The sequence below is a fragment of the Canis lupus genome, chromosome 11, assembly GCF_003254725.2.
Source record: "Canis lupus dingo isolate Sandy chromosome 11, ASM325472v2, whole genome shotgun sequence".
NCBI lineage: Eukaryota > Metazoa > Chordata > Mammalia > Carnivora > Canidae > Canis > Canis lupus.
In genome coordinates this window covers 67260801-67274809 of record NC_064253.1, presented here as the reverse complement: position 1 = coordinate 67274809, position 14009 = coordinate 67260801, and the positions used below count along the sequence as shown (strand labels likewise).

At 54.4% G+C, this 14009-nt stretch overlaps 1 protein-coding gene across 1 annotated transcript; it reads left to right on the top strand.

Moving 5' to 3' along the window:
- Window positions 1–2634: 2634 nt before the first annotated feature.
- ALAD (aminolevulinate dehydratase) lies at window positions 2635–13807 on the top strand. The gene is made up of 12 exons (XM_025432322.3): window positions 2635–2773; window positions 8826–9010; window positions 9909–9959; window positions 10424–10520; window positions 10856–10991; window positions 11111–11194; window positions 11278–11366; window positions 11604–11659; window positions 11749–11836; window positions 11930–12016; window positions 12883–13012; window positions 13651–13807. The coding sequence occupies exons 2-12, from the start codon at window positions 8898–8900 to the stop codon at window positions 13710–13712; spliced, it is 993 nt and encodes a 330-aa protein (XP_025288107.3). The 5' UTR covers window positions 2635–2773; window positions 8826–8897; the 3' UTR covers window positions 13713–13807.
- Window positions 13808–14009: the final 202 nt, after the last annotated feature.

The window sequence follows — 14009 nt, the reverse complement described above, 5'->3', positions numbered from 1 at the left end:
CTGCCTGGGAAGCACTCACAATAGTCCAGTGGGGGTTTTTGTTGTTGTTGTTACTTTTTTTTAATATTTTTTCTTTATTTATTTATGATAGTCATCACAGAGAGAGAGAGAGAGAGGCAGAGACACAGGCAGAGGGAGAGGCAGGCTCCATGCACCGGGAGCCCGACGTGGGACTCGATCCCGGGTCTCCAGGATCCCGCCCTGGGCCAAAGGCAGGCGCCAAACCACTGCGCCACCCAGGGATCCCTGTTGTTACTTTTTATTAAAGTATAACATACTGGGGCGCCTAGGTGGCTCAGCGGTCGAGGTTGAGTGTCTGCCTTTGGCTCAGGGCATTATCCTGGGGTCTGGGATCAAGTCCCACATCCGGCTCCCTGCATGGAGCCTGCTTCTGCCTCTGCCTGTTTCTGGGCCTCTCTCTCTGTGTGTCTCTCATGAATAAATAAATAAAATCTTTTAAAAATATTAAATAAAATAAAGTATAACATATTAAATGGTGCAGATAAATGTAAAGCTTGATGAATTTGCACAAACACATCCATGTAACTAACACTCAGATCAATAAACAGCATGACCAGCACCCTAGAAAGCCCCTATGGTCTCCCAGGCACTCCCTATCTTCCCCAACAGTAATCACTATCCTGACTTCCAACAGTACAAGTGAATTTTGCCTGGTTTGTATTTCTTATAAATGGAATCATACAATATGTATTCTTTAGTCTGACTCCTTTTGCTCAACATTATATTTAAGATTTATTCATATTGTTGCATTCACAATACTTTTTATGGGTAAGACTGAAAGATTAAGGGCACCTGGTCGGCTCACGTTTTGATCCCAAAGTCCTGGAATCAAGCCCCATCAGGCTCCCTGCTCAGCAGAGAGTCCGCTCCTCTCTCTCCCTTTCTCTTTCTCTCTCTCCCTCTTACTGCCCTCCCGCCACCCGCCACTCATGCAGGGTGGAGAATGGAAGCAGGTCTTTCTGCCAAGAATAAGAGACATGTGAAAAATAGATTACACCAAACAGCAGCATTCTTAAGTTTCTCACTCTTTGGGGGCTCTTTGAGGTAGATGGTCCTAATTACGCTTAATTATCAATAAACTCAGAGATGGAACAGGTGTCGTGAAAGAAATGCACAGGGAATATAAACTAATTACCCCTATGAGTTGAAGGAACCTAACTAGCAGGCATTGCAGAGAAAGTCAGTGTGACATAGGGCAAATTATTTAATCTCCCTGGAGATTGTCTTCCTAGTCTGTCAAATGAGGGTAGTAACATAGTTCTCATCAAAATTAGATAAGTGAATGCAAAACGCTAGGTACGGTCCCTGACTCATAAATGCACAAAAAAAATATGACTTCATTTCTACCACCTCCCTCATTTGGCCACAGATCAGAGCTCTAGTAGCTGGAAATTACGCAGGTCAAATTTCCCCAGCTTTAAGCCTCTCTACCTTTTAAAACAAGTTTGGAGGGGACACCTGGGAGGCTCAGAGGTTAACTGCCTGCCTTTGGCCCGGGGTGTGGTCCTGGGGTCCTGGGATCCAGTCCCACATCAGGCCCCCTGCATGGAGCCTGCTTCTCCCTGTGTCGCTGCTCTGTGTCTCTCATGAATAAATAAATAAAATCTTAAAAAAAAAAAAAACAGGTTTGGAGTACCGATTTTGAGAAAATCTGAAAGGAAGTGTAATACGATCAGCCCCCTGGCCTCCTTAGCAAGTCAAAGTCAGCTTTTCCAGAATCCCTGATGCACCTTTATGGAGGCATTCCTTTACTAAGGTCCTAATCTCCACCCCTACTTCACCCACCCAATCCTACTAGCTCCCCCAAGCCCCAAGCGTCACCGGTTCCCTCCTGCCTCTGCACATACTCTACCCAAACCCCCGCACAGACCTGCCGTCAAATCTCACACTGTACCCATCCCAGATCCGTTTGATGTCCCCATTAGACTTGGCGCTTTTCCGGAGCGCCCATACCTTTCACATCACATCACATCACATCTCTCCATCCATGGTACCCCGAGCAGGCCCTGAGTAATTACGCTGGAATTAATTTTCTCTGAAAACCTGGAAGGCAGCCTGGTGCTGAACTCAACAGCTTTAAAATATTCAGTCTGCAAAAATGGACTTAGCTATTGTGTTGGGCATTAAGGTGTTGCTTTATTTTTGTTGTTGTTGCTTTATTTTTATTTTTTTTAAGATGCATTTGACAGCACAAGCAGGGAGGAGCGAGAGAGGGAGAAGCCGACTTCACCCTGAGCAGGGGGCCCAACGGGGGGCTCGAGTGCAGGACCCCGAGATCTAAGGTGTTGTTTTAATGTCCTTAACCCCCAAACCCCCAATTATTCTTTCAACAACGAAGCGGCGCCAAGTATGCGCCAGGCTGGGAAGGGGAGGACGGTAAGGGGAACCTCGGGCATGCAACCGCCTCCCCTCCGCCAGGGCCCCGCCGCAGCGGCCCCGCGCCCCCACGTGGGCTCCGGCGGGCCTTCCGGCACCCGAGCTCGGGGCTCCGGGGGGCGGGGCGTGGGCCCGCCAGCCCTTCCGCGCACCCGATTGGCCAGGCCTCCCCGGGCGTGGGCGGGGCCTCCGCGCGAGCTGACCAGCCCGCGGGCGAAGCGGCCGCAGGGGGCGTGGCCTGCGCGCCGGCGGGGGCGGGGCGCGGCGAGGGGGAGCTGCTTCCGGGCGAGCCGCCCCGCCCCCGCACGGGCCCCGGGAGACTAGAAGGCGCTACGGCGGCGGCGGGAGCGGCGGCCCCGAGCCCCTGAGGAAGCAGGTGAGCGGGGGCCGGGCTCCGGGGGATGGCGCCCTTGGAGGTGGGGGCGGTGGCACCGAGAGCCCGGCGTCCCCGGGCCCCGAACCCCCGTCGCGGGTGCAGCCGAGGACACGGTCCTTGTGCAGCCCTTGTTCGGGCGTAGGTTGCTCCGCTGCAGCGGGCTTGGGTTGCAGCCGCGCGGGCTGGAGCGTGGCCGCAGCCCTGGGGGGCCCGGCTCCGACCGTCCCCTCCTCTCCGGGGTCCACTCCCTTGGCGGCCCGTGGACACTGCCCACTAGTACACAGCAGCCCGAAGTGCCCCGAAGGATGAGGCACGGAAGTGGAGGCAGGAACAGGCGCTTGGTGCTGCGCTTCTACAGAAGTCCCATGCATTGGCCCATTAAGGCAACGGGCCCATTAAGGGCCTTTGAGGTCAGTTGGAGAACGCGCCCATTTACCAGGTGCAGACACTGAACTCCCACAGCTAGGAAAGTGTCGGAATCAGGGTTTGAACCCACGTCTACAGACTCCAAAACCCACACACGTAACCATCAGGCTGCCAGCTGCAGGCGAGTCCAGGGTCCACATCCTCCCTCCTCCCTCCTCCTTCCCCCCCTACACCCCCCCCTTCTCCACCAGCCCACCTCTGCTGGTAGCTGCTTTGAAGTCTGTACTTCAAGTATCGAGGGCTAATGGTGGGCTGAGAACTGGGCTGCTGAAGGCTTGGATTCTGACCCCGACATCTACCACTGACCCCTTGCCTGACCTTGAGCCAGTGTCCGTCTTTTCTCTGAGCCCAGTTTCACCATCATTTCAATGACGTAGTCAAAAGGCTTTAAGGAGCTTCCTAGCCAAGATGTTCTGGGAGTCTGTGGAACTGGCACATTGTCCCTGTAGCTCCAGATAGCTAAACCCAGAAGAGGTTGGGCTCATCAAGGCCCGGGTCCCCGGTCTCATGCTTCTCTTTAATCCCTGTATCTAGCACTGGGGCAGGCCCAGGGTAGATATTCAGGAAATGCTGGTTGAATAAACAGGCAGGCAGTTGGGCCCTTCTCAGACCTGCCTGACAGCTGCTTTCCTGAGCCCTTCTGGGGCTTTGGATTTCTCAGCCCTTGGCCACCTTCTACCTTAGTTGGCCCTCCTGACTGCCTCCTCCCCAGCCAGCAGCAGGGCCTGCCAGAGTTGGCAGCAGCTCCCAACTTTCTCTCCAATAGCACAGCCTCTGAAATCCTCAGCAGAGCACAGCATGAGCCGCCTGGGGCTGGGGTGGTGTGAAGGGGGTGTTCAGGCTCACAGCTCTTCTAACCCCCCTTCCCACAGTGGCAGCTCTTAGGGCCCAGATTGGGGAAGTTGCCATCGAAGGAGGAGATGCCTTCACCATCAGTCTGCAAAACTGCCTCTTCCATGAAGCCATGCTTGACACCTGGAGACACAGGCCCCTCCCACAGATAACATCTAGTCCACCCCTCTCCTGTAGTGTCAGTGTGGTGATCATTTCTCCTCACCATAGAAGCTGCTGGAAGGCAGGGACCCCACTGGAGATATCTCGGAAGACCCTGCGGCCACACGGGGTTGCGTGAAAGTTCTCCCTTCTGGGGTGGTGTGATGGCACACCTGTGATGACTCCAGGGGGTCTATTTCCAGCTCACTTCTCCTAATGATGATAAAAGTAGCTTACACGTTTACTGGGCTGCTACCCAGTGCCAGGCACGTACCTCCTAACTATCTCTAATCTAATTTCCTCAGCTTTGCAAGCTTGATGGTATCAGTCCCATTTTATAGATTATGAAATAAGGACTCTGAAAGGCCAGCAACCTTGCCCAAAGTGACACACAGGGCACAGAGCAGATATGGGACCATGGGATCCTGAAACAAGGTTCTTTCTGCACCGCCCTGTACTGCCTTCCAGCTAAGCTAACCTAGTCTAATGTGGGTGAGCAGAGGTGCTGGGTGCCCTGGTGACTTGCTCTTGCTTCAGTGAAGTGTCATAGGATTTAAGCTGTGGCTTGGAGGCTCCCTTAATTTGGAAGAAGTGCCCTCCCAAATGTGTGGAAATCTCCCAATCCTGAGGGACTTTTTTTGCGAAGCAAAACCTTGGCATGGGTTTGGCTCTGCAAACAAGCAAGTCTGGCTCAAGGGCTGTTTTTCTCTTCGGTGGTATTTATTAAGTGCCTGTTGTAACAGAATGACCGCGTGTGGTTGAGGTGACAGGGCACGGGACTGGAAGCTGGGAGAGACTCCTGGTCAAATCCACCTCTGTACCTGACTCACCGTGGGATGTCAAGCAAATCCTATACTTCTCCGCTCCTCATTTCCCGCTTCAGAATGTGCGAGATGAACAGGATTGGCGATTTTCCTGAGTTCAAATTTTCTCAGCACTGACACCTGTTTCTCAAAGCAAATTTCTCCCTAACCCAAACATTATTAAAGAAACAGAAACAAGAATTGCCCTAGTCAGACCTACCTCTTCCACCCTCACCCCACTCCCTTGCCCCTATCACCAACCCTCCCACCACCTCGTGGTAAAATTTGACCTGCAAAGCCCCTAGGCAGCCGTGCTCTGCTGCTTCTGATAAGCAGAAGGTATTTGTTCACCCAGGCTTCTAAAACAGGTGGGTAGTTGAGGCCAGTAGAATGCAGTTTTGGATTCCAGAAGCCATAAAGGTGGTTCTCAGGATGCCTGGGTGGCTCAGTGATTGAGTGTGTCTGCCTTTGACTCGAGTAATGATCCCCGGGGTCCTGGGATCGAGTCCCGCATCGGGCTCCCTGCATGGAGCCTGCTTCTCCCTCTCCCTGTGTCTCTGCCTCTCTCTCTGTGTCTCTCATGAATAAATAAATAAAATGTTAAAAAATAAAATACAGGTAGTTCTCTGGGAAGTGGATCAGAGATGAGCTCAAAATCCGACTTGACTCTCTAGAACAACATGGAACAAGTCACTTAACCTCTCAGAGCCTCTGTCTCCTTATCACTAAGAGCCAGAATAATCTCTGCGGTGAAATGAGATACATGTGCACCTAGGCCCGTGCCCAGCACATAACACAAGGCTCGGGATGTTTTTCTCTTGTGCGTCCTCCACCTCGCTGACCCACGGGCAGATCGTATAGGCAGAGACCTGCTCGCTGAATCAAGTGTTCCTCAGTGTCGGGGGGGTGGTAGATAAAACCGTGTACTCATTGTCCAGAACAGATTCAAATTCTGGCTCATTTACTGACCATCTGTGTGGTCTTGGGCGAGGGACTTAACCTCTCCGAGGTGAGCTGACCCCCAGCCGACCTGACAGCAAATGTTGCGCAAAATGGGCACGTGGGACTTTCTGTGTGCTGAATGACTGCTCGTTTGGGGGTCGGGATGACTTTGGGGGGCCTGGCTTGCCTCTGTGTCAGATGATAGGGCTGGCCTAGGGGTGTGGTAGTAGGTGGATCTCTGTGTGGCTCCTGATAACCCCAGCCCGCCCTGCCAAGGAGGGGAACTGGATAAAATGGGCCCCTGAGCTGGTTGGGAGGGAGCGAAAGGGACCCCAGAGACTGGGGAGAGAGGCATTATCAGTGTCCTAGGGGACCCCCACCCCCCACCTGGAGGATGACACACGAGGTTTCTAGGCCTGCCCTTACAGCCTCGTAACTCACCAAGTGTGACCTTGAATGCGTCCTTGCCCTTCTCTGGACCCCTGGGTGCCATTCATACAAGGAACTATCTGGTAGCTTTTCCACCCCTTTACTGGGTATTTCCCCAGGCACCTCTGAAAGCTCAGCGCCCTGCCACCCTGTTCCTGCCTCGTCCCTGTCTCCATTGCCCTGTGGGTCCCACAAGCTCAGAGCATCCGCCCCAAGAGACTGGCTCTTGGCTGCCTCGCGACAGGCCTTTCCTGTCCTCCCCTCGGCTCCGCAGTGTGTGTGCCCCTCTGCTCCATCCACTCTGCTCCTGGTTCTGAGCCTCTCAGTAGGCCGTACCCCCACCCCTGCTCATCTTCCCTGCCCTCAGTGGTCCCCTCTTGTCCCCTCCCCTGAAGAGTTGCCTCTTCAGCCTCAGAAAAGCCCACAGCCAGTCCTCCTTCCCTACCCTGGCCTCTTTCTTCCCTTCCTAAGGGAACATCCTCCCCTTTCCCTCTGCCAAGCTGAACACACGCATCCTGAAAAACCAAGTTGAAGCCCCCCGACTATTTCCAGCAAGCTTCTTCCAGCCTCCAAACTCATGGTTCACTTAGGGCAGCTCCTCCCTGAGCCCTCCATCAGCCTGGACCGTAGTGCCACCTGGGTGAGAAATGGTGTGTGCAGGTGCCCAGAATGGCCTGGTGCTCAAGAAACAAGTGTTAATGCCCCAGCTTCCCTCTTTTTTGTTTTGTTTTTAAGATTTTATTTATTTAGGGACGCCTGGGTGGCTCAGTGGTTGAGCATCTGCCTTGGGCTTAGGGCGTGATCCCGGAGTCCCAGGATCGAGTCCTGCCTCGGGCTCCCTGCATGGAGCCTGTTCCTCTTCCTCCCTGTGTCTCTGCCTCTCTGTGTGTCTCATGAATAAATAAATAAAATATTTTTAAAAAGATTTAAAGATATTTATTTTTTAAAAAGCAGGAGGAGGGATCCCTGGGTGGCGCAGCGCTTTAGCGCCTGCCTTTGGCCCAGGGCGCGATCCTGGAGACCCGGGATCAAATCCCACGTTGGGCTCCTGGTGCATGGGGCCTGCTTCTCCCTCTGCATGTGTCTCTGCCTCTCTCTCTCTCCCTCTCTCTCTCTCTCTCTCTGTGTGACTATCATAAATAAATAAATTAAATAAATCTTTAAAAAAAAAAAAAAAAGCAGGAGGAGAGGGAGAAGAAGGGTCCCCACTGAGCAGGGAGCTGGGATCCGAGGACCCTGGGATCATGACTCAAGCCAAGGCAGATGCTTCACCCACTGAGCCACCCAGGCACTGCCCCCCACCCCCCCACCCCCGGCCTCAGCTTCCTTCTGTCTTATATCACTTACTGGATATTTAAGGCAATAGGTAGTTATGTTGTTAAATATTTACCGTGTGCCAGGGTGCTGGGCAGGGGGGGGGGGGGGAGGCAGAAATGAACTCACTGTGGATCCTGCCCTGCAGAAGCTCTGTCTACTGGAATGAGATAAAGTAGATCCAGAAAGAGCTGTTATGTAAGAGAGATTATGATCTGGGCGAAAGGAGCTTCAGTGGGGGAGGGAAGGTGGGCACACCGGGTAGGATCTGGGGGTGAGAGGTTGTGGAGAGCCCACAAACGTTTCAGGTAAAGGGAACGGGGTGAGCAGAATCAGAAATCAGCCAAGGGTGGTTTGTGCTGGGGAACAGCAGGAGGCTCTCAGGCTGGAAAAGACCACTTAGGCGGTCACCCTACGGAGGGTCTGTCTATCTGTCGGGCCTGTGCTGTTTAATCCTCTTAGTGTGGGTTGTGCCTGACAAGAAGTCTCTGTACCAAGGTGTGAACAGTGTTTTTCTCTAGAGGTTGAATTACAGGAGGCGGGACACATGGGTGGTTCAGAGGTTGAGCGCTGCCTTCGGCTCAGGTCGTGATCCCGGGCTCCTGGGATCAAGTCCCACATCAGATTCCTTGCAGGGAGCCTGCTTCTCTCTCTGCCTCTCTCTGCGTCTCTCATGAAGAAATAAATAAAAATCTTTTTAAAAATAAAATTTCTGCCAATCACATGAGCATTTTTCATGGAATAAACAAAGTTTAAATACTGGCTAGGTCAGTGCTTCTCATCCTAATTTCCAATCCATTGCAGATTGATTTTTTTTTTTATAAAATACAAAAAAAAAATTGTATCGAATTGCTAGAGAAAGGTTATTTTAGAAAAAGAGACCGAAAAAGAAAAAGAGACCGTATAAAATACAAGCCCAGATCTGAGATTATTAGAGTCCCACAGCTCAGGAAGTTTCCAAAGGGCCTACTTCCCTTCCTCTGCCTAACCCTGCCTCAGAGCCGCAGGGATTGGTGAGCCACACTAGGAGGAGCGCTGACCGGAGAGCAGAAGAGGCAGGAATCCAGGAGTGGGGGGGTTACCATCTCCTGGGGACAGGGACCAAGTCTCATGTGCTTCCTGTTGCCCCCCCACTCCCACCCCAGAGCTGAGTGTGCAGCCACCGCTCAGGAGCCTGCGGTTCCCACCAGCCAGGTGCCGTGATCCCGCTGCCCACCATGCAGCCCCAGTCGGTCCTGCACAGCGGCTACTTCCACCCGCTGCTCCGCACCTGGCAGACAGCCGCCACGACCCTCAGTGCCTCCAACCTCATCTACCCCATCTTTGTCACGTGAGTCCCCAGGAACGGTGCACGCCTCTGATCTGCAGGGTGTGTGTGTGTGTGAGAGAAAGAGTGTATATGTGTGTGAAAGAGAGTGGGTTAAGGACAACAGTCTTAGGAATCGAACAAACCTTGAAAAGAACTGTCTTCCCATTTGAAAACTAAGAATAGTATTTCCCTGGTCCGCTATCCTAAGCTCTGCAATAAGCCAGAAGCTGAGAAGGCTTGTCCTGTAGATTGTAAAGATCTATATGTCTGTGTGAGAGGTGGCAGTCATGATTATTCATGACAGCAATGGCTGACATTTATTGAGCGCTTACTGTGTACCGGGTACTCTGCTGAGCAAGCTTACGTGGATTATCTCCTTCAGCCCTGACAGTTTTCATAGGAGCACAGTATGGATATTAGCCCCTACCGTGTCCTCTCCACGCGGGCAGGGATTTGTGTTTGTTTCGTTCACTTTGTATCTCCAGAGAGTGAATGGTACCTGGTGTGTGATAAGCGCTCGGTATTAGTCGAATGAATGAACAAATCCACCCAAATACAGATGAAGGGCCAAGGCTCAAAGAATGGTTCCACTTGGCATGGTCACCTAGCCAGGTGGCTGGGATCACAGGCAAGGGCCTTCTGCCTTCAGAATCCCAAGTTCATAGCCGCTTGACTCCTTCGTATGATTAAGTGTTCTTTTAGTCCATTTGCTTCTGTTGTCACTGTCACTCTTATTCCTGTTATTATTTCAGGCCCTGGGCTTGGCCAGGCAGGGAACCAGACACTGTACCCCAACCTCCCCCCTCCATCCCCACTTCCATGCTCCTTCCCATCTCCCCAACCACCCCTCCCAGGCCCTCCCTCACCAATGGCCCTTCCCACAGCTACCAGTCCATAGCCCAGCCCCCCACTCTTGCAGGGACGTTCCTGATGACGTACAGCCCATCAGCAGCCTCCCAGGAGTGGCCAGGTAGGAGATGTGGTGGGGAGGGCCCGGGGGAGGATGGAGGGAGAGATTTCCCAGCTGGAGGTGCCTGGAAGCAGACCCAGAGGTAGAAGACCCAGAGAAGCTCACTTCAGCTCAGTAGAGAGATGGGTTTTTCTCAGGGACAAGGTTGTTCCAGAACAGAAGAGGCAGCCTCAGAAAGGGATGAGCTACCCATTCATGACCGGAAACATCATAGCAGAGGCCATTGCAAAGGAGAGCTGAGCTGCAAATGGGAGTTCAGTGAGAACCTTGGGGGGCTTTCCACAGCTGCTTCCGGGGAGGCCTCAGTTTTTCCATCTGTTTGGTGGGAGCATTCCCACCCCTCCCTGTGCTGTGTGGCTTGAGCCCCCCTGGTACCGGCTGCAGCGTGGCTCTTAAAGGGGGGCGAGGGAGACCCTTGCCTGCCTCCTACCTTCTTTCAGCCCCTCTGCCCCACCTCCACGCAGGTATGGTGTAAACCGGCTGGAAGAGATGCTGAAGCCCCTGGTGGAAGAGGGCCTGCGCTGTGTCCTGGTCTTTGGAGTCCCCAGCAGAGTCCCCAAGGTGGAGAAGCAGAAGTAGCTTCAAGGGGAGGACAGTGGAGGGTCACAGGAGGGTCGGGTGAGGGTGAGCTGAGCTCCCGCACTGATCACGTCCTCGTTATGGCCTTAGGCTGCTCTGGGAGAGGGCCAGGGGCACGCCCCCCCATGACAGCACCCACGTAGGGACAGGAAGCTAATAAGTAGGGCCGTGACACCCTGACTGGGCAGGCCTGTGCAAAATGGGGACTGTCCTGCCTGCGTTCCCATGCAGGGAGCTTCACCCTGTGAGGTCTGGCCATCCTGGTTCTTGGGGGCCTCACGAAGCACGTGTTCCCTGTGTCCCCCCGCCACCGCTAGGATGAGCGGGGTTCAGCAGCCGACTCCGAGGACTCCCCGGCTATCGAGGCCATCCGCCTGTTGCGCAAGACGTTCCCCAGCCTTCTGGTGGCCTGCGACGTCTGCCTGTGCCCTTACACCTCCCATGGTCACTGTGGTGAGCTCCCGCCCTCCACCAGCCCTGCTGCCACCTGCATTTCCACTACCTAGTCCCCCTTTGGGTGGGTGGGCCAGGGGTCAAGATGCTCCCCCAAACCCAGCTGCCTGTCCCTGCAGGGCTCCTGAGCAAGAATGGGGCCTTCCTGGCTGAGGAGAGCCGCCAGCGGCTAGCAGAAGTGGCACTGGCCTATGCCAAGGCAGGTGAGTGAGCAGCTCCGGGGCAGGGAGGTAGCAGAGTGGACAGGCAGGTCCCAGAGTTCTGAAGGCCACCCTCTGCCCCTCAGGATGTCAGGTGGTAGCCCCTTCGGACATGATGGATGGACGCGTCGAGGCCATCAAGGAGGCTCTGATGGCACATGGACTTGGCAACAGGGTAGGGGCGGGGAGCGTGGCGGGGGGTGTGGGGAAGGTAAGGAGAAAGCCTGGGCCAGCCCTGCCCCCGTATCTGCTAAGCATCACAGAAGTGCAGACAGCCCTGGTGAGGCCTTTGGGATCCCGCTCAATGGAGACTCAGAGCTTTACTGGGACTAGACCAAAGCCTACATCCTGTCTCTCCTTGTCACTTCACCCGGGGACATCTGAAACCTCCACCCTCGTTGTCTGCCCGCAGGTGTCAGTGATGAGCTATAGTGCCAAATTTGCATCCTGTTTCTATGGACCTTTCCGGTGAGTGAGGATTAGCAGAGGTCTGCTCTCAAACCCCTGGCCCATTAGCCCAAAGCTGGAGCACCCCCACTGACGCCTCTGCTTCCCAGGGACGCGGCGCAGTCCAGCCCGGCTTTTGGAGACCGCCGCTGCTACCAGCTGCCACCGGGAGCGCGGGGCCTGGCCCTCCGAGCAGTGGTGAGTGACCGTGACCGGTGCAGGAGCCCCACCGGCCTGTCCCCCTCCCGGCTCACCTCCTGTGCATGCCCCACATGGTACTTCCTCCCGTAGGCCCGGGACGTACGGGAAGGAGCCGACATGCTCATGGTGAAGCCGGGAATGCCCTACCTGGACGTTGTGCGGGAGGTCAAGGACAAGGTGAGCAGGAGAGCGGAGACAAGCGGGGGCCCAGGGAGACGAGGGAGCTTGTCCGCCGGCTCTGGGATCTCAGACTGACAGACTCTCTGAGTTCGGAGCCACCTGCCCCAGGGCGCGCAGGGCCTTTGAGCTGCTGTGCTTTCACCATTCAAGAATGAGCCAGGCTGGGGCGCCCGGGTGGTTCAGTCGGTTGAGTGTCCAACTCTCAAGTCAGGGTCATGGGGCCAAGTGTCATCAAGTGTCATCGGACTCTGGCTCAGCGGGGAGCCTGCTTAGGCTTCTCTCTCTCTCTCTGCCCCACCCCCTCCCTCTCTAAAATAAATAAGTTGGTTTTTTTTCTAAGATTTTATTTAGGGATCCCTGGGTGGCGCAGCGGTTTGGCGCCTGCCTTTGGCCCAGGGCGCGATCCTGGAGACCCTGGATCGAATCCCACGTCAGGCTCCCGGTGCATGGAGCCTGCTTCTCCCTCTGCCTGTGTCTCTGCCTCTCTCTCTCTCTCTGTGACTATCATAAATAAATAAAAATTAAAAAATAAAATCTTAAAAAAAAAGATTTTATTTATTCATGAGAGACAGAGAGTGAGGCAGAGACACAGGCATAGGGAAAAGCAGGCTTCTCACAGGGAGCCCAATGCGAGACTCGATCCCTGGACCCGGGGATCACGCCCTGAATCGAAGGCAGATGCTCAACCACTGAGCCACCCAGACGTCCTAATAAATAAGTCTTTTAAAAAAAAAAAAAATGTGTCAGGCTGCCAGCAGTAGTGACACAGGGCATGGGGCTCAAGATGCTCACCGGTTGGGAGGAAGGGACACTCCCAGAGGTTCCGCCCTTGCACCTGTCCGCCTCCCACTGCTTTTCCGCAGCACCCTGAGCTCCCTCTTGCCGTGTACCACGTTTCCGGAGAGTTTGCCATGCTGTGGCACGGAGCCCGGGCCGGGGCGTTTGATCTCAAGGCTGCTGTTCTGGAGGCCATGACCGCCTTCCGCCGCGCAGGTGAACAGGCGGGGCTGGGGTTTTTTTGACCTGGGCTACAGGGCTGATGGGCACTTTGCCCAGAGAGGGAAATAAAGTTGAGACAGCCTGGCGTCGCATGCCTGGAAATAGCAGCGATCTAAAGAGGAGGGGACATGGAACTGCAGAACACAGCATGCAGCAGTGAAGGAAGAACCCTCTGTCACTTTTTGGTTTTGAGACCTTAGCTGAGCCATGTCCGTGAACCTCAGAGTCCTTATCTGCAAACGGGGGATAAAACACCCGACATTGGTTGTCCGGAGAATTGAGTGAGGATGATATATGTCATTGGCATATGCTCTCCACTCTGCAAATGGGAGCTGGTTTTGTTGGTGTGCATACAGCCTGAGGAGGGCCCTCACAGCTTACTCATTTCCCCACCTTGCACCTTATACGTTGGCAAACAGGCCCAGCAAGCGAAAATGACTTGCCCAGGGTCGCACGGTGTGCAGAGCTGTAACTGCCCGGAGCTTGGCTTGATCTTATGTCATAATGCCCACGAGCTGTGCCCCTTCATGGTAGCAGCCTTCCACCCCCTCTGCTCTTGGCCCTCGTCTCCCCAAAGGGGTGCCCAGAGCTGATGCCAGGCTTCTCCCCCTTCCTGCATCTGTCCCCCACAGGTGCCGACATCATCATCACCTACTACACACCTCAGCTATTGCAGTGGCTGAAGGAGGAGTGATGGAGACCGAGCACAAGACCAACAGCTAGAACTTTTAAAAGGTCCCAGGGCCTTAGAGAAGTGAAAACCAAAGTAAATACTACTTTAGAACTGTGCCCTCGTGCCCTCTTCCTATTCACACGCTGGCAGGTATCCAGCAGCCCCGGGTACTTTCTGCCAGCCTGCCACATTTTAACCACTCAAGCCTCCCAGGCTTCCCCATTCCTCCCCTGGGTCAGCACTGAGGCTCACCTCCGCCACCCCAGCTCCTCCTCCTGGCATGGCCTCAGCTTGAAAGCCACTAGGAGGTCAGGGTGC